Raw genomic sequence first — 25365 nt, forward strand, 5'->3', positions numbered from 1 at the left:
TTTTTATGCCGCGGCTTAGATAATAAGATCAGTCTTTTGATTGAATATAAGTAGGAAGATCATGTAGGTGTTACAAATGTATGTTTTTTTTTACAGGCAGCGGGTATCGAACTGAAGGAGAACTTGGCGGCTAGCGCTGCGAGCTGGCCCTACCCGACTGTGTACCACCCCTACGACGCCGCATTCGCCGGCTACCCCTTCAACGGGTGAGTACTTTTATATATTTATGTAACGAGATAGCGTCAACAATCCGTGACAGTTTGGGCACAACTGCGAGAGTTCATGATTGTGCAGTATTCATGAACCTATAGCTATCTAAAATGCACGTTGCTCGTGGGCCACTCCTGATTTCTAACTCCCAGTGACAGTATCGGGGAGTTTGGAGCCAGGCATAATTAATTTTTGAGCGGCCTCCCACCGGAGCGTCACTGGACAGTATTGAGCTCTCGCCATACGGACATAAGTCGCCGTCGGGTGCATTATCGACAGGATAAACGTCCAAATCTATGAAAAAGGAACAAATGAGCATCGACGCGTCCGAGCGACCCGGGCCCCGTCCACTGTCACTTCACGTGTCCGGCCCACGTGTTACTCTCTTTATCCCACTACGTTGGGTCACTCCAGAACGAAATCGCATTTGCTTGTTATATGGCGGTACTTCGAACACAGGCATATACCTACAGTATATTACTTACCAAACCAATAACTTTAGTTATCCAGTTCCCTTAACTATGTAAGTACCTAACCAAGCCTTAGTTATTACAGTAGTTTTAGGTACCTACAGTCCTACAAACAAACAACCAACTTTGAAACGACTTTCTGACCAGGGTGCCTAGCCAAGATGCCAATGTAATATCTCTATCACTCTATATATTAGTGCGAGAGAGACATTTTATAACGTCGCTATCGTTCGATATTGGCTATTACTGCTATTAGGCACCCAGCCCTCGTATATGAATTAAAGTATGTAATTCTAGTTGTCACCTCTGTCACTTCGTGAGATCAAGATTGTCCTATAAAGATTCTATAAAGTACACTAGTAATCACTGAGCTTTATGTTAATTATCTTTCTATATATATTTTCTGTTTATTAGTCTTCGTCACTTCTCAATAATCATAAACAGGGTCAATCGCTGCTGTAGGTACCGCTATTTTTTGTACGGGACACAGTTACTAACACTAAGGGCCAGTTGCACCAACCAGAAACGACGGACGATGGACAGATCAACACCACTCAGCAGTCAACTATGAAACTTCACACATCACATATAATAAAAATTTGCGAACGCTTTAGCGGTGACAGACAGTTTGGTGCAACCGACTCTAAGTTACTAACAAGTGATTTTACCCTGTATCGAGTGTTTTTGATTCAACCGTAAAAATCAAAGGCATCAGAATTTCCAAGGCAACGTGTTAAAGCGATAAGTAAGCACTTTATCATTATTATAACGATTGATACAGTTAATCAGTGCCCGTATTTATATGTTAGGCGATGTAGACAGGACGCTTGTGTAGGCAAGCTGATAGCGGTGAATTAAAAAGGTAACAAAACATGAGTTTATTAGATATGAATGTTGTATCGGATATCAGATTGGGACAGTTGCCGCGTACCTACCTACTTACCGTATGTGCAATGCGGAATATACATCTGTTTATGGCAATTTATTACTTTCCTGAGATCGCAATCAACCGATTTTCATTATTATCTTAATGATTCGTATAACAAATAAACTCTGGCTTAGTAGTACCTACGCTGGGTAGAGTATGTTTGTTGTCAAACTTCAACATTTATTTAGCAAATAGGCCACAAGGGCACTTTTACACGTCAACATTGAATTTACATACAAGCAAAAAAATAATAACAATACATCAACAATTATAAAATACAACTAACTCCATCTACCAAATCAAACTAACGTATTACAATTACTTAGAGATGTATAAGGTTAATTACATTAAAAAACTATAATAATAATATTAAAAAAAACATACATGGAAAAAAATAAAATCTAAACTTATTTAGAGGTGTAAATGTCTCTAAGTGTCAGAACTATAAGATAACATAGTTTATCAAATTATCCTTAGAGATGTATAGGGTCTCCAAGAGTCAGAATCCTGTATAAAATCCTGTTGTTGAGAGTTAATATCTATTCCGGGTTACCCTGATGCTTTGTGACTTGCTTGATGGCAGATGGTTAACTATCAGTGCATTAACTCGCAAATATCCCGGTGTATTCTGTTCCCATATCCTACCACAGCTCCTAGGTCTAATATAATCCTAATCATCCAGTTTGTAACAGAAGCAGTGATTCGTTTTGATAAGAGACAGCAGTCGAGAAATGACGATAGCTGATGACATTAACAGCTATAGTGATAAACGGATACGGATTAATTTACAATCAAAGTGTGTTCGACCATGCTGTGTAATGCAAAACAGTTGTAATAATTAATTTACAACACAATCAACTAAATAAAAAAAGAATCTCTAAAGCATTGTTAGTATATTTTAGTAACTTCCTCAGAATACAATACATCATTTTAAGAGCTGTACCTACAAATATAGTCAATATAATTTAACGTTTGCATAGGTTTGCACTTTATATATTTAAAAAGGCGACAAATTACATGCTCACCCGATCATACGATATTCATCCATAATGCAATTGTCATTCATATCTTCGTAAAAACTTATGAAAAAATAGTTCTCATGCTTTTTCTACGGCTAACCCGACGCCCTAGGCAATTGCAATTCATGTAATTATACAGAAGAGAATAATTATAATTAGCCATTAAGTGTAATTAACGATCTTGTCGTATAATGTGACAGACAGTGAATGAACAGGCTCCCTAGTTTGTGCATAATATACTTTTTGTTGGAGAAAATTACAAGGTACGAGTAGGTATCACTAACATTTTCCCTGGGGCCACTTTGTTATTGTTGTTAGTACATGACATTGTTTCTGACCGTCTTCTGATACCACAAGGCAATCCTTAGAAACGCTATACTATATTTTTTTTTATTTGCATCTTTTGACACATTATGACTGACGTATATAGAGATGTAACTAACCCAAATCGTTTGTCACAGCAAGCGATTACGATTGGATGGCACCTAGACTGAGGTATCGAATTGTAACGTTTAATGAATTTTTATTTGAGATTTAAATAAAGCCAGAATTATATGGTTAATAAATAATAATACGACGATATAATAAATTTAATAATCATTTGTTATAAATATCGAATAACTATTGTAATATGAATGATTTATAACAACATTTACCTATATTTAATCATGTTTCAAAAGTTGACGTGTAAAATGTTTATTTTATGAATAAAACATTGAATTGAATTGAATTGTCGCGACCTAAAATAAAAATTTATATCGATTTACTTAGAGGACTACCGATTCATAACGATTCATAACGGTGGTGTCTGCCAACCCTAAATTAAAAAAAAAGACGTAGAACGTAAACGTTCGCAGTGCAATTGTCTTCCTTTGTAATTTCGATGTGCAAGATATTTTACGTTCTATTGCTGTTGTCAGTGTCATGTGTCAAATGACGCAAATACGAGTGCACAAGGTATAGTATTAATGTTTATGTATTTTACAAGTTTTGTTCTGAGATGTACCTATTCTACTATATGTACCTAATCTATTACATTTTAGTGTGATTAATGTTTTATTTTATTTCACAATAAGGCCTAAAATATGCAACCTAGCTCTCCCTTGAAAAAGTAGCCTGCCCGTTCCACAAAACTTTTTAACAAGGCTCGTGAATTGTAATAAAGAATAATTTATAACTAGATAACTCGTATAGTACCTATAGGACTTCCTGTATTTTACGCATTAACTGTATAATCATTTCGGTAAATATAAAATTTTATGTTTAGCTCAGCTCCGTATGTAGTGTTTACATCTAATAGAGCTGTAAAATTATATATACAGGGTGGTTTTCAAAACATATAATCACGTCGGTACCTAAATGTAAATAGTAAAAACTTATTTTCAAGACTCGCATGTTTTTACATCTAATGGAGCCGTCACTTTTAAACCTGTTGAAGTTTTCAAAACAAATATTAGTTGTTATTAAGAGCTCATTAAGGCGAGGGATCGATGGGGGTGATTTATTCGTTTTTAATTGCCACTGCACCGCGAGGCCGTCTTCCCTGAATAAAGATTAACGACGCGTGCACTTCAACCACCGACTGAATACTTACCTTAAATTAGAATCCCCTCCGTAATGCTCGGATTAGACGAGTTAGTTTTAACCGTGTCAAGTAAGTCAACTCAAGTTTAGTTAAATATTAATGAATAATTGTATCTGCTACTGGTTGTAATATAGTATGGAATAAAATGGCTGTAATGGTGTTAATTGTTAACAAGCAGAAACGTCTGCGACCGATGCTATTAAGCTTAGAATCCAGAGGCCGTGAGTTCAAGTCCCACACAAGTAATTTTTCCACTTTAAAATTTATTCTAAGCTGTAAATACATAAGGTGTTTTTTTCTATTTCTAAAAAAAATGAATTCTGAAAACACATCTATTCGCAACAGGAACACTTTTAAGCGCAAACCCTTAAGCCACATTAAGTAAAAACTTAAACCGTAAGGCGTAAACCACGTACTAAAATCGAAATAGCTAGGGTAATTCCGGGGTAGATGGCCATAAGGGGAGATTGCCCATCCAAATATTTCATGGTTCTGATGGCTAGATGTCGCTAGTTCTTGTTTAGTACGCTTCACGTCATGCTTGGGAGCAAAGATATGGCCAAGATTTTGGGGGAAAAACTTGTAAAAGAAGACTATGGGTAGATAAGATGGATCTTAGGCGCTAGTATAAATTCTGACAGAAAAAGTAGCAGTCAGGTGAATAAAAACTTATTTCCAAAAAACAGTCAAATTAAAATTCTCTTTTTTTATGAGTTTTATGATACTTAGGTACCTACCTATAAATAAGTGATTTTAAACAGTCACACTATACCTGAGATACAAACTATAAAAATGACGTGCCTCTTACGTACAAAATCCACCTTAATTAAATCATTTTAGTCCGACGTCTTAGGTTCTTGGGATTAGGTAACTGAGCGAAACCCAGTCTCCTCAAGTATTTAAGCCGTGGATAATATAGCTTACGAGTATATATATCCTATATCACTTGGGGTGTCATAGGAGAATGTAAAGTTAAAATTGAATAATTTAGTCATATATAAGGTACAAAAACATGACAAAAAAAAACAATAAATAAAAACAACTTAAAATTACAATTAAACGATATACAAACTAGTCTAAAATAAAACTAACCTAGACAACTAAAATTGAATAATAATTTTTAATGTTTAAATGAGACCATGTATAAGTCGATCATACTTATCACTGTAAGCAGCCGTATTTATATCAATTATTACCTACAGTTTTATAGAGATGATTAGTGTTGCTCAACACGCGAAGGTCGACAGAAAATGAATCGATATTACATTTACGACACAAGACCCTTTCAGTCGCAGGTCACAAGTCGTGCCCAAATTCAGGCCAGAACAGGTTCACTAACCTGGCGGCCTAGCCAAGGTGACAATCGCTATCGCTTCGCCATCGAATCGCTTTGTCTCTCTTCTATATTAGTGTGATAATGACAGTTGCGTTTCGATCGCTACGGAGCGGTAGCTATTGGCATGTTGGCTACGTTGGCTGGCGGCCAGTACCGAAAAATGCGGGAATCTAATAAACTAGTAGTTCGCCCCGAACTGAGAACTCGCGGTTAACCAAAAATTATAATAGCGATTGACTTTGTTGCACCTAAGTAGGTACTCGTATAGTGCGACATAAAATAATAGAAAATAAATGAGGGCGCCACTTTCTACGTAACTGTCACATTTTTGACGTAAAATGCTTACACATGGCAACAATTTAGTATGGACAATTTTGAGTTCCATTTTATTTAATTTCTACTATTTTATGTCGCTCTATAGGCGGCAATGGATCAAAGATCGCGTGGATTTATTGCAAGGTCTGTGGAGCCCTTAACTAATTGATTTAAGCAAAGAGTAGTATGTATATATAATATAGTTGGCCAAGCAGATCTTGTCAGTAGAAAAAATGTAGGCGCGAAAGGATATGGTCTCATAGAAAATTTGAGTTTCGCGCCTTTTTCTACTGACAAGATTTGCTTTTTTGCATCAATTTTAAAGCGCCTTTACAAGTTTAGCGTCAAGTAATATAGATGGCGCTATTTTTTCGAATAAAGGGCTTCGTATACGGCTGTCCCTACCCTGGATTACAGTCGCCACCATAGAGATTAAAATAAACTGTATCTGTGATAAGCCGAAATATTTCCTGTCAAATGTCAATACATATATTATGTTTATTCTATTTTATTTTTATCTTGCTAATTATTTCAAAATGGTATATATTAAAAACGATATTATAAAAGTGTAAGTCGAGCACTTTCATTTGATACTAAACTCGACCATGTTTCTTGCAAAAAAATGACCAGAATAGCAAGACCTCTCACAAACAGCTTTTTGGCCTTCTAAGCTCTTCTAGCTCAATAACCTCTTGATCGGGCCTGCTCATAATTTAATGACTAAAATATAATGCCCTCGACTACACGTTTACCCAATTTCATTTAAATTAGAACAAATTTACTTAAGTTATTGAGTATCAAACTATCTTCTGACAGTTCAGCTTAAAAACATCGAAATGCCGAGACGTGCCGCTAGCCAGCCGCGTGTTCAAAGTCGAATGTAAGAACTTCGCTTCGCTTCGCTCGCTCGTTCGATTACTTAGACTCTGTAAATTAAGTTTATTAATAATTTTAATTAGAAAAAAAAGATATATGGAAGATCCGTTTCTGATTGACTTAAATAAAAAAGGAGGAAACCAATATTTGGGGTTAATATTTAATAAGGTTAATATTGCCCAGCAGTAGGACACTCTTATAGGCAAATTAAAAAATAATCCAGGATTTTATAGGTACCAACATAAATTGAACTTTATAATAAACTAAAAATCTAAAAACGGAACGTGCACGTCACTTATTCTGATTGACCCTGCTGTGTTCGTATTTTATTAACAGTATATCTAAAAGTGCAAAAACGACTGGTATCTATTTTCAAGTCCTAAGTATAAGTAAGCTGTCGAAAAAATAACAAGCGTTAAATAACACAATTAAAACGTCATAAAATATGGGGCGTCTTCGGGCTAATAACGAGGTAATACGAGGTTCAGGACGGCTCGGCAGGTGCGCTTGCGGCTGCTAGGGTTGCCACTGCGCGGCACGCTGCTCAATATTACCTTTACTCGCAACTTACCGCACTCGTTCATCGCATTTCCAACTTTCAACGCCTTATTAACCCCTGCGGCGTCCAGTGTCCAGTGGAATAATATCTAGGTTATATAATACAAATTTTGTACCAAATTCCAATTTTAACTTCTTGTCCACTGGCCTAATTTATAAAGTCGTATTTTCAGTGGCGGCTAATTTCCAGCACCTGATGGATGCCATATTTTATTCGAAAGCTCATTACTTATATTTTTTTACTTTACATCTTACTACTTTAATAGCTAGCTTAAATATCAATACGCAAGTAGGTATTGAACTCCTTATTTCGACACTTTCGACCTGCAGTTAATTATTTCCTTATTTACGACGTGTCTAAATACAAATGAGTAACACAATGGGCTCCTAACAGTCTAATTTGAACAATATTATACTTTTCTCAAAAATAGACGGCAAAGTCGACGTTGCCGGTTAAAAAATAGGTCGCGAAGTGTGTAGTTTAGGTCAGTCAAAAAATTAAAAAGTTAAAAATATTGCAGTCTCTATTTCGGGACTGCAATGTTGCATACAAATTCCATTATTTAACAAGTTCCTAACTTTTTAAAAGTTTAAATGGCCATATGAAATGAAGGCATACGTCCATTAAACAGCCAAACAGATGATCAGCCCTTATTATTATAATGTTGGTACCGCGACTATTTTAGGTGTCTCAAATAGGTTGGCGTATTTTCAGCAGAAAAATACACTTCAATTTTTTTTAAAGGCGGCAAAGCGAATCTTTTTAATGGTTTTACTTTTTTTGTGAAAATTAGAACGTTGCTTCTGTAAAATATTTCCATTTCTTGCACCATTTTTGAGAAAAGCACTATATATGACTCGGCTGGAAGGCTACTTGCTGACCGGATTCAATTAAACGGACTCCCAAGGTCGTCCGTTTAAAACGAATCCTCAGCCAGCAAGTAGCTACCTACTTCCGAGCCTCGGCAATAATGTATTATACCGTTCTGTGTCTAAATACAACGTTATGGACTGCTCGACAATTTCTTAATTATTTTTTTAATGTTTCTTAAACGACACCGTGATATTAATTAATTGTTGTGAGGTTGAAATCACACACAAACAGTCGACGGTAAACTGTTAATTATTTTAACTTGAAAAATTCCGGCTTTGCCAGCCCTGCCGCCTGATACCTATCTCACACCTTAATCACTCCCTCCAACAATTCGTAGTGATATTTACTAAACACACTCCAAAACTGACCGTCAATGAGTGTAATTAACTATTTTCGGGTTTAAACACCTCGCTTGTCAGGGGTGGTATCAAATTGTTTATCGGTTTATAAATATTATACGTACACGGTAGAAGGTTATGGTAATTTAATTAAATAAGTTGAATAGAAAATGGTTTGATAATATACACATGATGTTTTTATAAACTTGAGTAGGTACTATTTGTAATTATCATTATCATAATAATCTTATTTACTTACTTCGTACCGGTGTTTTAAAAAGTAACTCAGTTACTATTTAGATTTGACACAAACTCGTACCAGTTATATAATTCCCACCAAACACGACGAGAAAACCTGGCCAGCTATACTGACATAAATAATTTAAACAACAAAAAGTGTACGTACGTCCCTTCTCGCTAACGTTTCACTCGACGCTGCTCCATAAAGCTCGAGGACGGTCAAGAGGCAAACACTCCGCTCAAACATATTTAAAAGCCCTAATTACCCTCCGTGGCAACAAAGCCCTCAGTTTGTAAAATCGTTCAGTTCACCTTCATCTGTTATAATAAAGCGGCACTTCTCCGACAATTAGCGCGAGGACAACTGGCGCGGCACCTCGCTCGCAAACAAACCCTCTTCGAACGCAGCACCCGGGTGTCACCCGTAGGAACGCGCTCCCACGTCCCCAGTCACTTTATACAGGAACACAGTCATAGGTGTAACCTCGAGTAGGCCTCTTAATTTATAGTGTGCGATGACTGACTTATTTTCAAGTGCCCTTATTTCACACGTTACGTTACGTTACGTGCTACGTCACTGACGTCTATTGATATTTAAGAGCTGACTAAGAGCTGTAACACGTTTTACGGGTGTGACAATGCGTCAAGATAACTATTCCGTAAAATCGTAATTGACAATTGACATACATATGTACCAGTCTGTTCGATATTAAAGTATCTCTAACATTAGGTACAAAATACAGATTTGCTGATAACAGAAACAAAATATTATGGAGTGATATTTATTTCTAATTTACAAAATAAAGGATGTTTCAAAAAGGACGCAAGATTTGAAATTGATAAAAACCTCATTTTTTTTTTCGTTATAATATATTTGTATATAAAATCTTGAAATACATAAAATAGGGTTATTTGTGGAATAATACGTCAAGCAAATGTCCTCCTAGGCTTTGCTGGCACATACGCACTCTTTTGTCAACATTTTCTATGACCATTTTGCATAGATGCGGCTGAATTTCTCCAATGCAGCGTCAAATTTCCTCTTTTAAAGCATGAGTGGTTGTGGGCTTATTGGCATAGACTTTAGACTTTAAATAACCCCATAAAAAGAAGTCTAAAAGCGTTAAATCGCAAGATCTAGGGGGCCAATTCTGATCACCGAATCGAGAGATCACACGACTAGGAAATGTTTCATGCAGTAATTGCATCGTTTCTCTGGCTGTGTGGCAAGTGGCCCGTCTTGTTGAAACCACATGGCTTCCACATCGATATCCTCTAATTCGGCTTGAAAAAACCTTGTTATCATGTCGCGATATCGAGCTCCATTAACAGTAACTGCTTGTTACGGCCTCATTTTGAAAAAAATATGGTCCAATAATGCCTCCAGCCCAAAATCCGCACCAAACAGTGACCCGTTCCACAGATAACCCTATTTTATGTATTTCAAGATTTTATAATATACAAATATATTATAACGAAAAAAAAAATCTGTTTTTAATAAATTTCAAATCTTGTGTCCTTTTTGGGACATTTTTACATCAAATAACTATAAACTACAGAAACTAAAACTTACACCCACCTAGTTACATTAAGTCTCATAAGGCTGGCTACAGTCCCAACATAATAATTAATTATAAATAAACCATAATTTCCAGTCTCATCTTATTGGGTTCTAATCGGCTACCATGGAAAGATTTAACATAATTAGTAATTAGGTACTAGTTTATTGATTCTGTAAATCTGTACTCATCAAATATTGGAACGGATTTTTTTACGATTTTGTGGGATTTTATTTCCTCTCGGGACAATTTTCGGCATCATCGGTACCTACATCGATCGATCGATGCAAACATGTTTAGGTCAGCCGATTTTAGGGTTCAGCTAGGACAACGGGCAAGGGAAACCAATATATGAAGATAAATGTATCTTTTCCGGGACCAACAAATTTAATGGAGGCGGACACTGGACGGTCCCCAAGGCGCGCCATAGGCGGCGTGTCCGTTAGCCGGTCGTCACCGTCACCCGGCGCGCCGTGACCGGTGTAACAACCAACGCCGACACTTCCGCTCCTCACCGACATAATTACAAACGGAAAATTCAACTACTCACACCATATAAGAGTAGGTACGTCGACGAATTTCGTCGAAGCAAGTGATAATGCGAGAGAGCGTCAGGATGCCCGGCACGTCCCAGTCTATTTGGCCTCCGCCCGATATTGTGCACACAAAGTAACGATTACTCATACCGGCCGAACTTTATTTATGACAGGAAGAAATTGCGATTGTATTCTTTTAATGGTTATAACTTCCCAATATGACACGGCGCCTGGCGGCCTGTTCGCGATAGGCATTTGTTTATTTAAACTTTGTCTTTAAAAAAAACAAGATACTATAACTATAGAAAAATAGATAATTACAATACAGAACTCAATAACATTAGTCATATTTTTAACTAAACAACGTCGCTTTCTAGGCAGATTCATTTCGTTAAAAAAATGCTTGCATATTTTATGCATGAACATGAGCTCGCGAAAGCGCGGAACGATGGAGATCCTGGACTGTCAATTACTACTCTGCATTTAAAATTTTATAGATTTGTCAATACATCTCTAGAACATAGAACCAACATCATGTTTTCGCTCATACACGATTTCCCGATTCATTGCCTGAATACCTAAAGCTTCGTGAATCGTGATCGACTTGTGCACTCCGATATAGGTATCGGAGCGGCCGAGGCGCTCAAAATTATCTGAACACGCACTCTAACGCCTTGACAATAGAATCGAATATAAAAAAAAACATTAAATATACATGACACCTATTTTTTGTGATTTCATGGTTGCTCTCAAAAGTAAACTTGCGATCTTTGAGGCTTGTAATATGTATTGCTATTACTCTTTTTCCGTCATCGTCATAGGTATTATCAAACTTGATCACTTTAACTGCTCTATTTTCATCTTCACAAAGAGTAGTGCATAAAAAGCCTTTGCTTTCGTTAAAAGCTTAAAGTGCGAGTAATATAAAGAGGACATTCAGGACCGTTAGGTAAGAATAAGACTATTTGTCAATCTCGCTCCCGCGGGAAATCGGGTCAGGCCAGCCCGCTTTCCTCGTCGTCAACGCTGAGTAAGCACGTACGGTATACGAAACATCAAACAGATGATAAAGCTATGAACAGTAATTCATTATATCATTATTAATTGTTGCATACATCTGTGGCTTTATATAAAACAAATAATAATACATTGCGTAAAAATTACGAAAAACACGATATGTCGTTCCATACTCATGAAACAAATGACTAGGTATTTAGTTATGCTTATTTATTTTCAATTGGTAAAACAGCTTTTAAGAGTAGGAATAGGTACCTCCTCTGGTAATTACGGTTACTACAGTGCATTACACTTTAGAGCCTATAAATGAGCCAGTGGATCCAGTCCAGCCCCGAGCAGCCTCGTTGAAGTCAAAAAATAAAAGTCTATAAGCAGTGCCGCCATAGTAAACTGTCCTCGTAATTATTAACGCAATGTCGTCGGCTAAGTGCTACCAAAGCAATTGGCGGGATTTCTGCATAAAATACATTACCGCGCAATTACCTAGGCACATAGCTTCCCAACAAGCTAGGTAACGTAACTATCCATTATGAGGTCGACGAAGGGTGATGCGTCATCACCCGCGATTCGTAACGATAGGTACTCGCCGTTGCGTTCAAAGGCTCGCGTTCCTGTGTGGCCAACAGCGGCGCGTTCCGGACATGATGTCATCGGAGCGCTCGCGACTTGTCCTAACACTGTGCCACTGCCGCACCACACAGTTAATCGAGGATACGTGTATAGACAACGATTTACAGCACAAAATGCCAGTCCTCCCGTGTATTACCGATCTATAGAACAATAAAGGGTGCGCGCGGACGCATGCCAATGAGCGGTATCGTATTCAGGTAGCGCTTGCGCGCCATTAGTAACCCGGGCCGGGCCTGGAGTAATTGACCGACAAGCTAATTTCATTCTAGGCGCATTGGACGCTTCCTCTTTCCTTTTTCCTATCGGTCAGCCGCGCACGAGACTCATGCTTCGCCACGAACGTACGTGGCTGATGTCATTCATTTAAATTTTTCCTGGTTATGATTTTAGAAACATGAATAGCCCCTGTCCGTCTATAAGACGATAAGCAATAATTAGCATTTGTAAGAACTAACGTACCTAATATGAATAAATCAAACTCAAAAGAACGTGACGCGTTTTACTAAGACAAAATTGGAGGCGTGTTCACTTTGACTGAAACTAGATAGTGGCTAACTCTGTATCTTACTATACCTACTATACCTAGTTGTTATGTTACGCCGTCTACTATCAATTAGTCGTTCTGGTTATGTATCGGCCTGACCGCCATTGTTGTTAACTAGCTAGTGGTCGGCTGTTACTGATGACAACACGAACTGTTTTGGCAGAGATAGTGTCTTACACTCTACCTACACCATGTTTTGTTGAGGCCCTAATTACCTTAAGATATAAACAACGTTTAACATCAACTACTGAAAACCGCAGGTATTCTAAACATACATCGATCGGTATTCGTATGTAGCCACATATATTGAAATAAACAAATATCATATCATATCACATCATATATAATGTCGTTCTATCTACATTTAGTTACTCCTTAATGTCCGTCGTACGTCTTTGAGTAATTTAATCACAGTGAAATATGTTAACCTATGTGCTTTTTAACTTTAAGATTTTACTTTAGAAAAAATAGTCTAATCGGTTCTAGGTACTTCCGATTCTGAACAAACAGCTTTCTGGTTATTAGAAGAAGTTAAATGTAATAAGTTTGTTCCTCGAGGAGGCCGGAAGCCAACAGCCAGACATAACTTGATGATGGGTTTATTACACAACTAGCGACCCGCCCCGGCTTCGCACTGGTTTACAAATTATACATTAAGCTTCCTCTTGAATCACTCTATTTAAAAAAAAACCGCAACAAAATCCGTTGCGTAGTTTTAAAGATCTAAGCATACGAGTACATAGGGACAGACAGACAGCGGGAAGCGACTTTGTTTTATACTATGTAGTGATGAGTACTTTACACCCAGCAGTGTCCCTATTAGTCTAAGATCCGGCATATATGGTCGACCTTCACTGATCTGTCTGACGGATGAAACGCACATATTATGAAAGAAAATATGTTCCTGAACATAAATAAACAGGGTTGCCTAAAGAAATTGGTCAAGACTATTTTTAATTAATTTTTGAAAAAAAAATTTCTTTCTTCAAATTTCTCCGATCTGTCTGACAAACGAAATAAGTTCCAATGGAAAGTATACAACTTGTACAACATAAATCAACTAGGTTGCCTATCTTTCCCACATCATATGGTTGAACCGAAAAAAAGAATGCTCACCTACATTTTGTTTCGTTAGAAGCGATTATTTTCGAAAATGTTCACTTTATCAAAAAATGTGTGGGGTGTCGTTGGTTAGGTCTTTAAAAATAAATGGGGGTCTGCAAACAACATTTTTTGATAAAGTGTATTATTTCGGAAATAATAATTTAAAAATAACAAAAAACGGTTATTCCTTCTAACTTTTGAAAAATCGATCCAAAAAATATGAAAAAAATCATAAAAATAGTGCTTAAAAAACTCATTCAAAAAGAATTAAAACAAACTTGATAAGTTAAGCCGTTTATGAGTTATCGCTAAAAGTCTTCCCTTCTTATTTTATTTAAAAGCCTGGCAACCCTTATTTGTGCCCGGATTTTCGCAGGCAACCCTATGCCACTGTATTCGCAATAAAATTACCATCATTTTGATGTATAATTCAAGCGTCAGACAGATGAGTGCAATTATCGATAAAAACTCACCTGTTTAAACTAGGCAACCACATAATAGTGACCGGAAAAAGATAGGCAACCTAGTTGATTTATGTTGTACAAGTTGTATACTTTCCATTGGAACTTATTTCGTTTGTCAGACAGATCGGTGAAATTTGAAGAAAAAAAAAATTTTTTTTTTTCAAAAATTTATTAAAAATAGCCTTGACCATATTTCTTTAGGCAACCCTATTTATTTATGTTCAGGAACATATTTTCTTTCATAATATGTAAGTTTCATCCGTCAAACAGATCGGTGAAGGTCGACCATATATGCCGGATCTCCTACTATATGGTGTCGCCATCAGCTGATAGCCGAGACGGGGCAGGTAAATTAATAATAGGAAATGTATGTATTTTGTTGGTTACCTTGCATTTGTTACAAGTTATGGTTGCTGTCACCAGTAAGTATCATAATTACCAGCTGGAGTCAATTGTTACCAGTCAGAGTAAAAATAAATTTGATGGTTGTTGAATTTATAGATCTGCTCTATGATTGCCGATTTTGCCATTGATTTCATATTGTCCAGTATAGTTAATTTTAGTGCAATTATTTTTGTAATATTTGTAAAATATGCATAATACATATATGATAATTAATCGAAGTTCCAATAAGAATTTAGTAAATTGGGTGATTGAGATCGAAAGAAAAAATAGTCTGCCGTTGTGGAGTTATTTAATTCATAAATAAGTAAAAAAAGATTATAATAAATGGTGTTTTAAACGTTTGTATGATTCCATACAAATTGTACACCTTATACAAGGTGTCCCAAGAAGTAGTGATATACTGAAGCTGGGAGGTAGAGGACCTAGAGGGCTATCTGAATCACCCCCATGTAAGTTCCGCGATTTTTCGTATTTTTGGAGTTATGATTTTTTTTAATTTTTCACCTATCGCCGAGTACGATGAGATTTTTATTTATGGTGACGTGAATTATTGCGGTAGATGCTTGATTTTTTTTGTGTGCTAAGCTGATAGATAGGCCAATTCAGTATGGTAACATTTACTATCGTTAGATCTCTGAATGGAATTAAAAAAAAATAATGCCAAGAAAGATAAAATTACCCAGTATGTTTTATTTTTCTAAGCGCCCTTGAAGTTGTGAATTCTATAATAATTAAAATTGTATTTTTTTTTTACTTATTTTCTCGTAATGCAACATACATTACGATGATAATTATTGACAATATTAATTATAAGATGTATCTTTTTTTGAAAAGATGTGTTCCGCCGAGTTTGTTGCCGGTCCGATACCCTCCTCCAATTGAGGGGGGACTTAAATCTTCTCGGGGCAGAGGTGTAGGGTTGGAGCCGGTCTACCTAGCTTTATTTGACGTTCATAAGCGCATTGTAATTATGCCTACTTGAATAAATTATCTTTTATCTTTATCTTTGTAGTAAATTTGGTAAAGTAAAAATAAATATACCTAATAGGTAGAGTAATATTCTTGCCACCTGACATTTAATGATCTTTAAATTTAATATAGTCAACAGAGAGGTCAAGCGTCCATTTTAGTCCAAGTGGTCATTCCTATAAATATTTAAACAAACTCTACTCTCAACCCCTAAATATCTAAGATATTTTAGTATTGGACAGTCACTATCTTAAAATGGATGAAGTAGGCTACTTACTCTGAGGGCCTAAGATATTGGCAACTACTTATGTTGATTCCATTTACTTCATAACTTTTCTAGCTAGCTGATGCACTACAGGCATGCTTTAAATTTTTCAGTGAATTTCCATGAAAATGAAATGTAAAAAAATGCTGTTAAGTATTTATTTCCTTAAAATGTTGTTTTAATCAATCACAGACTGCTGATGAAACAAGTTGCACAATTCACTTTAGGTCGTGTTGTGAAACAATGCCTCCTAGAGGCATAAAATTCAATGTTCACAGAGATATTAATAATATGTCAGCAATAAAATGAGACGTGACCCGAGATAGCAGAGGAATCGTGGTCGCGACACTTAATTTTCACTAGTTTATTCGTTCCACATTAGTCGACTTGTGAGGTCCCGTATCGGCGCCGGCGCCGCTCCCGCGCCGCGTCCCGGGCTGCGCTCCGCCCGGGCTGCCGACTGACGCTTGATAAATAACATCTCTTGTCATCTTCCCAGATGAACTCTATCTGTCCCTGGTCACCGTAAACAAATACATTTAAACTGCGGAACATTAATTGATAAGTAATTGTTTCAAATATCGCACACGAAGAACATATGTTTACTTGCGTACATCGTAAATTCTGTTTATGATGCAGCTCCCGACAATATATTCTTTAAATGTACTTTGGAGCTTACTAATTATCTTCAATGTTGACATCAGGAACAGTGTGACCGCCCTTAGCTCTTCAACTTGTAAAAAACAAGAACTTATCGTAATTGCGTCTCCCGGTAATGTTGTCTCTTGATGTTGATTGTTATTCACTTATTTCTCTTTTATTTAACGTTTTATTTTAATGTAACATTATGAAAACAAAGAAAGCGTATACTTATTTATATAAAAGGTGGAAAGTGTCACCACAATTTTACATTTACAGCTGAACCTTACAACCTCCTTATCAGATACTTTTTATGTTTTATTGTGAAAACGTAATGTACTAGGACAATTTTAATGAAATATATATAATGGTTATATTATTGATATTTTTCGAAGCATAACCTGTAACGACTATATTATATTATTTATTTAAAATTCTTATCTTAAGGCTAGATATACCCAGGCCGATAGGTGATATTATACGATTTGATTTTCAACGAGCTAACTTTATGTGATTCTAGGTCGGATCTTCACTAGCGACAATACGAAACGGTTATACGAATAGGTAGCTTGAAATATAGCAAATAGCACACGTCAACCTGGACATGCCTTACCTTCAGGTGATTATGGCTTCAGGTGGCTAGGAGGAACATATATCTGTCGGCTATGCGGTAGACGTGAAGAAGGAAATAAAGTGCAAGAAGCAAGTGCGGGCCGCAGCTCGTTATAAATATGATCGAATTAATAAAGCCTGATATGATAGATCGCTTTTATCTTTAATCCGGATAACAATAGGCGGCTAATGCAATGGGAACTTTTAGCTTTTCTTCCTGTAACTTTGAGAATATAAATGTAATCAAATAAGCGTTTTTTGGCTATTGTGAATGAGAAACAAAGACTCAATATTGGATAAAGGTATGTACAGTTATTTCATTGTTTACGGAGTTAAAGGAGATCGAATTGTTGATAAAACTAGTCAGTTTTTGAAGCGGTTGATCGATCCCCCGTCTCGCGCCACCTTTGCGGGTCACGTTTCTCAGTCAGATTACGCTGCCAATGACAAAGGTGCAGCTGCTTTACAGCCAGTAAACACGTACAAAGACAGATTGTTACTTGAATTAATTAACTGTGCGGACGACATACATGCCCACTATTACGTTATCAGCGCTCGGACGTCGGTCGGGTCAACTAACAATTTTAACAGAAAAATAATTTGCCACAGATAATGACGACAATTTATGTCTTGTTTTTTTCATTTAGTTATCTTTATATATTCATGCTTTGTTCTTTTATTATAGTTTATTTCACCAAATAAATATATTACTGACTTTTAAAAACAAAAACTTATTATTCTATATTTAATTTTATCAATTCAACCCAACCTAAATCTTTAATCGATTAAAATACCATTTCAATTGAAGGGATGTTTACAAAAACAACATAACTGCTTAGAGCGGTTGACACTTTTTTAAGAACATTGTTCATCGTGTCAGGTGTCAACCAGTGTAGTCAGTCATGTTGTTTTTGTAAACATCCCTTCAATTGAATGGAACAAAATCCGGCGTGGCACATACATAAGTTTTGCCTGCCTAACTTGCATAACTCCACTGACCATCCAGCCTCTAGACTCAACTTAGGCCAATTCTTTCATGAAACCGATGCTGCCAAAAATACAGGGGTGCGGGGGACGAGGTGAGCGAGTCCCGTGCCGTGATTGGTCCGTTCAAACACACGTGGGCGTCAGACAGAAATATCTGCCGGGCGCTAGTGATGTGACACGTTGAATAATAACATTGTCAATCACGGTCAATAATGTAATAACAGTAATAATATGCAAGCATGTTTTGAATGCTATGTTGATTCGTTCGTTCGAAAACATTAACCCATAACGTTGTGGTTTCGTTAGCAGGTGTATCTGCTTTATATAATTAATTTAAAAATAAGCTATTGGTAAAAAGGCGTCTTATGGGATTTAGAGAAGCGCGAGACGAGACGAGATGCGGATGCGGATATTCGCAACATCCCTGCTTGGAAGCACTTCATTCACGCAGCTCGCCCTTCGGCCTCGCTTTAAATTACTGAGGGTTGCACGCTTGGAAGTCGGGGTGAAGGTTTCGGGCCTTCGGCGGGTCAGCCTTCGGCCTCGCAGCCTGATATTCGCTCTTCGGGTTCGCTTAACCTACTTGGAAATTTTCCTTTGCCCGTGTCCGCCGCCATTTTGAGTGTTAATACAAAATAATTCACATACTAATCTTGGGCCCCCAAGCTCGCCGCATGCCAAATCTCAACGCGCTCAGACCAACTTGAAAAAAAAAATCATATCATAATCATAATCTATAAGATAAGACATTGGCGATACTTGTCTGAATAATATAAGCTATGCAGACGATATGGTGCTGCTGAGTGCCTCTCCTTGTGGTCTGGCGAAGCTAATAAATATATGTGAGAAATATGCACTCAGTCACGGTTTGACATATAATGTCAAAAAAAGTGAATGCATGGTCTTTCAAGTTAGAGGTAAAGAACTACCACCAGTACCACCTATTAAGTTAAACGGAACTCCACTGAATAGGGTGAACCGATTCAAATACCTTGGGCATGTGGTAACCTCTGACTTGAAAGATGATGCTGACATTGAAAGGGAGCGGAGAGCGTTGTGTGTTAGAGCGAATATGGTGGCCCGCAGATTTGTTAGTTGCTCCACTGAGGTGAAAAAGACTCTTTTCAGAGCATTCTGTACTACCTTTTACACTGCAAATCTGTGGGCGTGCTATACGCAAAAGCAGTACAACGCTCTTCGTATACAATATAACAACGCCTTCAGGGTGCTGATGGGACTACCTCGTTTTTGTAGTGCGTCGGGGATGTTCGCGGAGGCCAGGGTAGACTGTTTCTACACTACAATGAGGAAACGCTGTACATCCCTGGTGCGCAGAGTGCGGGCTAGTTCCAGCGGCATCTTGAGGGCGTTCGCGGAGAGGTTTGACTGCCAGTACCTGAATCACTGTCATATGATTCACGTACTGGTGTCCAAGCCACTCTAAAGCTTTGTGTTAGAATAGGTTATATAGGTAATATAATTGTTATATTTTAATTTATGTCAATGTAATTTAGTTTAGTTTATATTTAATTTTAATGTAATACTATAATGTAATATGATCCTATGTTGGTCGAAATAAATGAATTATTATTATTATTATTATAATCATAATTCTTTATTGCAACCATGGTATTACAAGGTGTTCTTATGTTAGTTAGTACATTTTGAAACTTTTTAAATGCAATTTGTGTTGTCTCGGGCCCTCTATGGCATTTGGTCGAGCACCCCCCACCTATCTCTCACCTTTGAAGCTTTTCATAAAAAATAAGTGGCCATTTTTACCGCCATATTGGTTTTATTAAAAAAAAAAATCCATAGGAATACAGCTAGGTGACCCCGAGTTTTCGTGACCAAAATTTTAGCGCGCTGGGAGCATTTTGAAAAATGATCGCCATTTTGAATCCGCCATTTTGAAAAAATAATGGCGGCTTCAGAAACTGTCAGCGTCCCTCTATGACATTTGGTCGAGCATCTCCCACGTATCTGTCACCGTTTAGTGACCAAAAGTCGGATAATCCGGTAGACCAAAAGTCGGATTTTTCTGGAAGTCACCAAACCACCCCCTCTATACGACCGTATCAAAGTCAAATACCCCAGGAACCCCCTTCTGGGAGAGCAATTATGTCAATTAATCAGTCGGGTTGCGGCTTTATATACAGGGTGGATTTTCTTTTTGGCTCAGTGAGGGCAGCTACCAGATCCCGTACTGCTACGAGAAAACGGTCTTAGGAGACCTTCCCTCGATTTCAAATTAGATCCCATTCCTATTGAGGATCAAAAGCTTGTATGGAAGCAAAAAAAATTCCGGCTAGAAAAGCCACAAATCGAGGAAAACTTTTCCCATAATATTTGAATGAAAATGAAAACTTTTATTTTTCACATGCTACTTTTGTATGCCAATCGATTCCATTCCTATCCAGTATCAATAGTTTCCTAGGGGTCGACTTACGGTAATGTACTAAAAAGCCACAAATTAATAAAAACTTTTTCCATACATTTACTATGGAGAAAACAACCCCCCCCCCCCTTCGACGAGAAAGGCGCGCTGTACGAATCGTCGATGATCCCAAACTCACAAGCGGTATTGAACCTTTAAGTCTGAGGAGAGACCTTGCCTCCTTATGTGTGTTCTACCGCTTGTACAATGGGCTGTGCTCTGAAGAATTGTTTGACATGATGCCAACGGCAGCTTTCTATCACCGCACCGCTCGCCATCGGCAGGGTGTTCATCCACACACCCTAGAACCTAAATGGTCGCGTACTGTGCGGTTTAAGAGGAATTTCCTCCCGCGGACGCTCCGGCTGTGGAATGAGCTCCCTTCCGAGGTTTTCCCGAGGGTCTACGATATGGGGTTCTTCAAAAAAGGAGTGTACAGGTTTTTAAAAAAAGGTCGGCAACGCGCATGTAACACCTCTGGAGTTGCAGGCGTCCATAGGCTACGGTGACTGCTTACCATCAGGCGGCCCGTATGCTTGTTTGCCACCTATGTGGTATAGAAAAAAAAAAATGTGAAATTTTATTCACAATTTTCTACCTCGCCCATCATTCGTACAGCAATGTCTTCATACAGTATTATGGTTCTTAAATGTAACAGGACAGGACTGATTGGCCAAATATTATGGGAAAAGTTTTCCTCGATTTGTGGCTTTTCTAGCCGGAAATTTTTTTTTGCTTCCATACAAGCTTTTGATCCTCAATAGGAATGGGATCGATTGGCATAAAAAAAAAAGTTTGTCAAAAATGACCTTTTTCTCGTATCCTGTATGTTTTTTCCAAAATCTGTAAATGCCAATCTTCATTAATTTGAAATCGAGGGAAGGTCTCTTAAGACCGTTTTCTCGTAGCAGTACGGGATCTGGTAGCTGCCCTCACTGAGCCAAAAAGAAAATCCACCCTGTATTCGCGGTATCCTACTATAGTAGGTATACCCACCCATTAAAAAGAATAGAAGAATAAGAATAAGAATAAAAATTGTTTATTGCCACACACATACAAGAATACACAAACGATAAGAGAAAAACAAACAATTATACATGTAGATAGGAGACATAACATAGTTTCTTAAGTCTATAACAATGGTGTGACAAAAGGAATGGACTCAGCATTTGCTGTGTTACAGACTAGCTGTCACAGCGCTGGTTTTCAGTTCACCCCTAATTACGAATAATATATTAAAGTATAAACAAAGTGTTTTTTTAATGTATTAGTTACTAAGTCTAAGATAACTTAGCAAAGGTAAGGCAAGAGAAAAAAAGGGCATGGGAAAAAATAAAAATATAAATAAGTATTAGCTAGGGCAAGACATGACATGAAAAATTACTAGGTACTATTCATTAGATGTTACAAGGGTGCTTAAATATTCTTCTGTAAAAAACACCCTGTATAATTCTATTAAGAGTTATTACATGGTTTAAATCAAATATTTATTTGTTATTATGTAAATGAAATGTTATTTAACACAATCTAACTAAATGAAGTTTAAATTATTTGGCCGAATGTTCAAGTATCATTGCCATGTTGGCAGTCGTACACAGAAAAAAAGCAAAAATTAAAAAGTTAAACCGACGCGCACTATTCTCAACAAAAATGGAATCAAAATAATGCATTTTAAATTGCAACCGTGTGTTTTTGTATAAAATTGGTCTTGTGATTAATTTAAATTTGCAATGTTTTTATAATCGCTAAAAGTAATACGAGTACCTATGTAGTGCTGAATTGACAATATCGTTTATGTTCAAGGGAAAATTGGTACCTGACCGTAAGTGTAATTCTCATATTATTTATTTGTTTTATAGTGAATTTTTCGCAAATACCTATGCGATTTGAATTGAATTACCTTGTCAATAGTAAACAATCACATTCTATGGATATGGACATCACTAGTTTGGGCTTAGGAATGTCACGTAATAAAAGACAAGAAAGGATGTATACGGATGCAGCGCGATAGAAAGAGACTTTCTTAAAAGACGTCATCGAGTTTCAAGCGCTGTCAAATTTGATGAGACGCTTAAATTAAAATATTTTTTATCCATTTCTCTAAAAAATCGGCTTACCTGTGAAATGAAATGCCATTTTTTGTACACCAGAGTTTTTAGTGTTCTTGCCACACAATTTGACACAACAATAATGCATTTTTGATAGCAAAAACTTCTTCGAGCTACCGAAGTTTCTAGACCGAGCCCGGTCCGCCGACTGAAGTAAGCGGTGTAGGCGTGACTCGAAGATGGAGTAACGCTACCGTATGTGTGGCAGAGGGGGTAGCGCGACTATGCTATGTCTAGAGGCTGGATGGTCAGTGCATAACTCATATTGATCTACGATATTTTTATCTAATGTAATGTGTGAAGTGAACTCGTTATTTGCGACTTCATATCAATGAATTTACTTACTCGTATTGATTGTCTACTCTTCTAGAACGAAGGGGTTGCCATTTAGTTGGCACCACAGTCCAAAGGTGCGTCGTGTCGTCGGAAACACCTTGCTTCGTAGCTCTTCCTAAATTTCAGGCTACAGTGGCTACACCTACACAGCCACCGCGCGCGTTACCTCTACTACCTTCCCACAAAGTAACTAGTCATCTAAATTATTTCCAAACTCGGCTTATAATGTTTCGGGTTTTATTTACGTTTTAGGCGGAAACATGAGGCTCCCCCGTAGTTGTTCTATAAGGGTTTTTATGCATGGGGCTGACCAATTAGTCGCCGGCTAGCATGTTCAGGTGGCGGGTATCGCTTGCGCGACGCGTGCGGTTGGCCGTAATGGCGCTTTGCCCGCTCATAATGTGTTTTTGGCGTGCCGCGCCCCCGACCGCCCTATCTACCCACCAATATTTAGGGCCTGTATCGTACCTTTTACAACTTCGTCCATAACCCCGAGATTGGTCGTTGCGTGCGCCCATTCCTATATTACGAGGCAAAATAATTAGCTTTATCTCATATCATTTTTACGAACATAGTAATTTACTTGTAGCATGAAAGGCGATGTTTGTTGGTTTATTTTCCCATGTTGGCATAACAAGTTTCATAACACAATCGTGTATATATTTCGTTTTATAATAATTAGTACTTAGATAGTTTATGTAAATGGCATTTACATAAACTACCTAAGTACGTTTTCATTGAAAACGTTTCACAGTTAAATAATGTACGGGTCTGACGGCTACATTATCACAATTTGTCTGTCCGCGATAGTGCGGGAAGGAACGAGTTCTGCCAGTAACACGATCTTCCCTCATATGACACTGTCCCATGTCACTTTTAACACAAAACCTGTCGGCGTGTCAACTTTTTTTCGAAGTTCTAGTCCATAGATTAATTTGTTGCTCAACCTACTGGCGTGTAAAGAAAACGGTGTACATCTATTACCTCTCAAAATATGGCACCGTGTAACTCTATACCGGCGACGGTGTCATTGGTTAAATCGAAGTGTAGTAACATTATATCCCGAAGCCTTTAACCTGCGTCACTCCCCCGGCGGCATGATCACTCATATTTAAACCTAAGTATACAATTACACTTTAGTTATTTGTCCCATAAGAGCCTGCCTCTTAATTTTCGAAAGGTTGCTATTTTATTTATCAATATCTGGGTGACTGAGCTTTGCTCGGAAAACATATAAAAACTCGAAAATGCGCGTTTTCCCAGAGATAAGACCTAGCTAGATCGATTTTTCACCCCCGAAAACCCCCATATAACAAATTTCATCGAAATCGTTACAGCCGTTTCTGAGATCCCCGAAATATATGTGGGATTATGTTAGGCCTCGTAATTAAAAACCAAAATATCACTTTACTTGTTTTATTTAACTATGATAAACTAATTTTATGAATATTTAACACCGTAATCCACGTGCGCTCGCTCACCATTCAAATCGTTCTCCCCGTCCCTTTCGCACCTCTTGTCATCCTTCTCTCTCCCTTACGTTCCGTTTCACGCTATCCCCTTACGTTCCATTCCTACATTCTCGGCTGTCCTGCACATCATTATCTGCCCCCAGATATACTCACACGTTCATTCATCTGCACATCATTCATTCAACATTGTAAAGGTAAGTACACGGTAAGTATCTTAACTCTATCTTACATCAGTATAGTGCCATGCTCTGAAATAAAAAGTTACTATTAATTTAAGCACATCTGCTGCATACTACACATCTAAGAAAATTGAGCATCTTAATATGGCACATTAACAATTTACTGAAATCTAGAAAACACTGCTAATATTTTTAACTCTCATGGTACGTTTTAAACATATTGAAAACAGCTGGCAGCATAAGTAACATAGGAACATTTTACAACTTTTTAACATTTTAGCTGCCTTTAAAATGTAACCAACCATAACATAACAAAATATGCATCTTAGCTTAAAATTTTAGGAACCAGGAAT

The 25365-nt window shown here is 37.4% G+C and overlaps 1 protein-coding gene across 2 annotated transcripts in view; it reads left to right on the forward strand.

Annotated features, from left to right (window-relative positions):
• LOC134661689 (homeobox protein caupolican) overlaps positions 1–25365 on the forward strand; it is a 75621-nt gene that overhangs the window by 41522 nt on the left and 8734 nt on the right. For both annotated transcript variants that reach the window (XM_063517853.1, XM_063517854.1), the window contains exon 3: positions 97–206. In XM_063517853.1, the coding sequence (XP_063373923.1) occupies positions 97–206 (110 nt within the window). The remainder of the gene's footprint in view (positions 1–96; positions 207–25365) is intronic.

This window comes from Cydia amplana, chromosome Z, assembly GCF_948474715.1.
Source record: "Cydia amplana chromosome Z, ilCydAmpl1.1, whole genome shotgun sequence".
Taxonomy (NCBI): Eukaryota; Metazoa; Arthropoda; class Insecta; order Lepidoptera; family Tortricidae; genus Cydia; species Cydia amplana.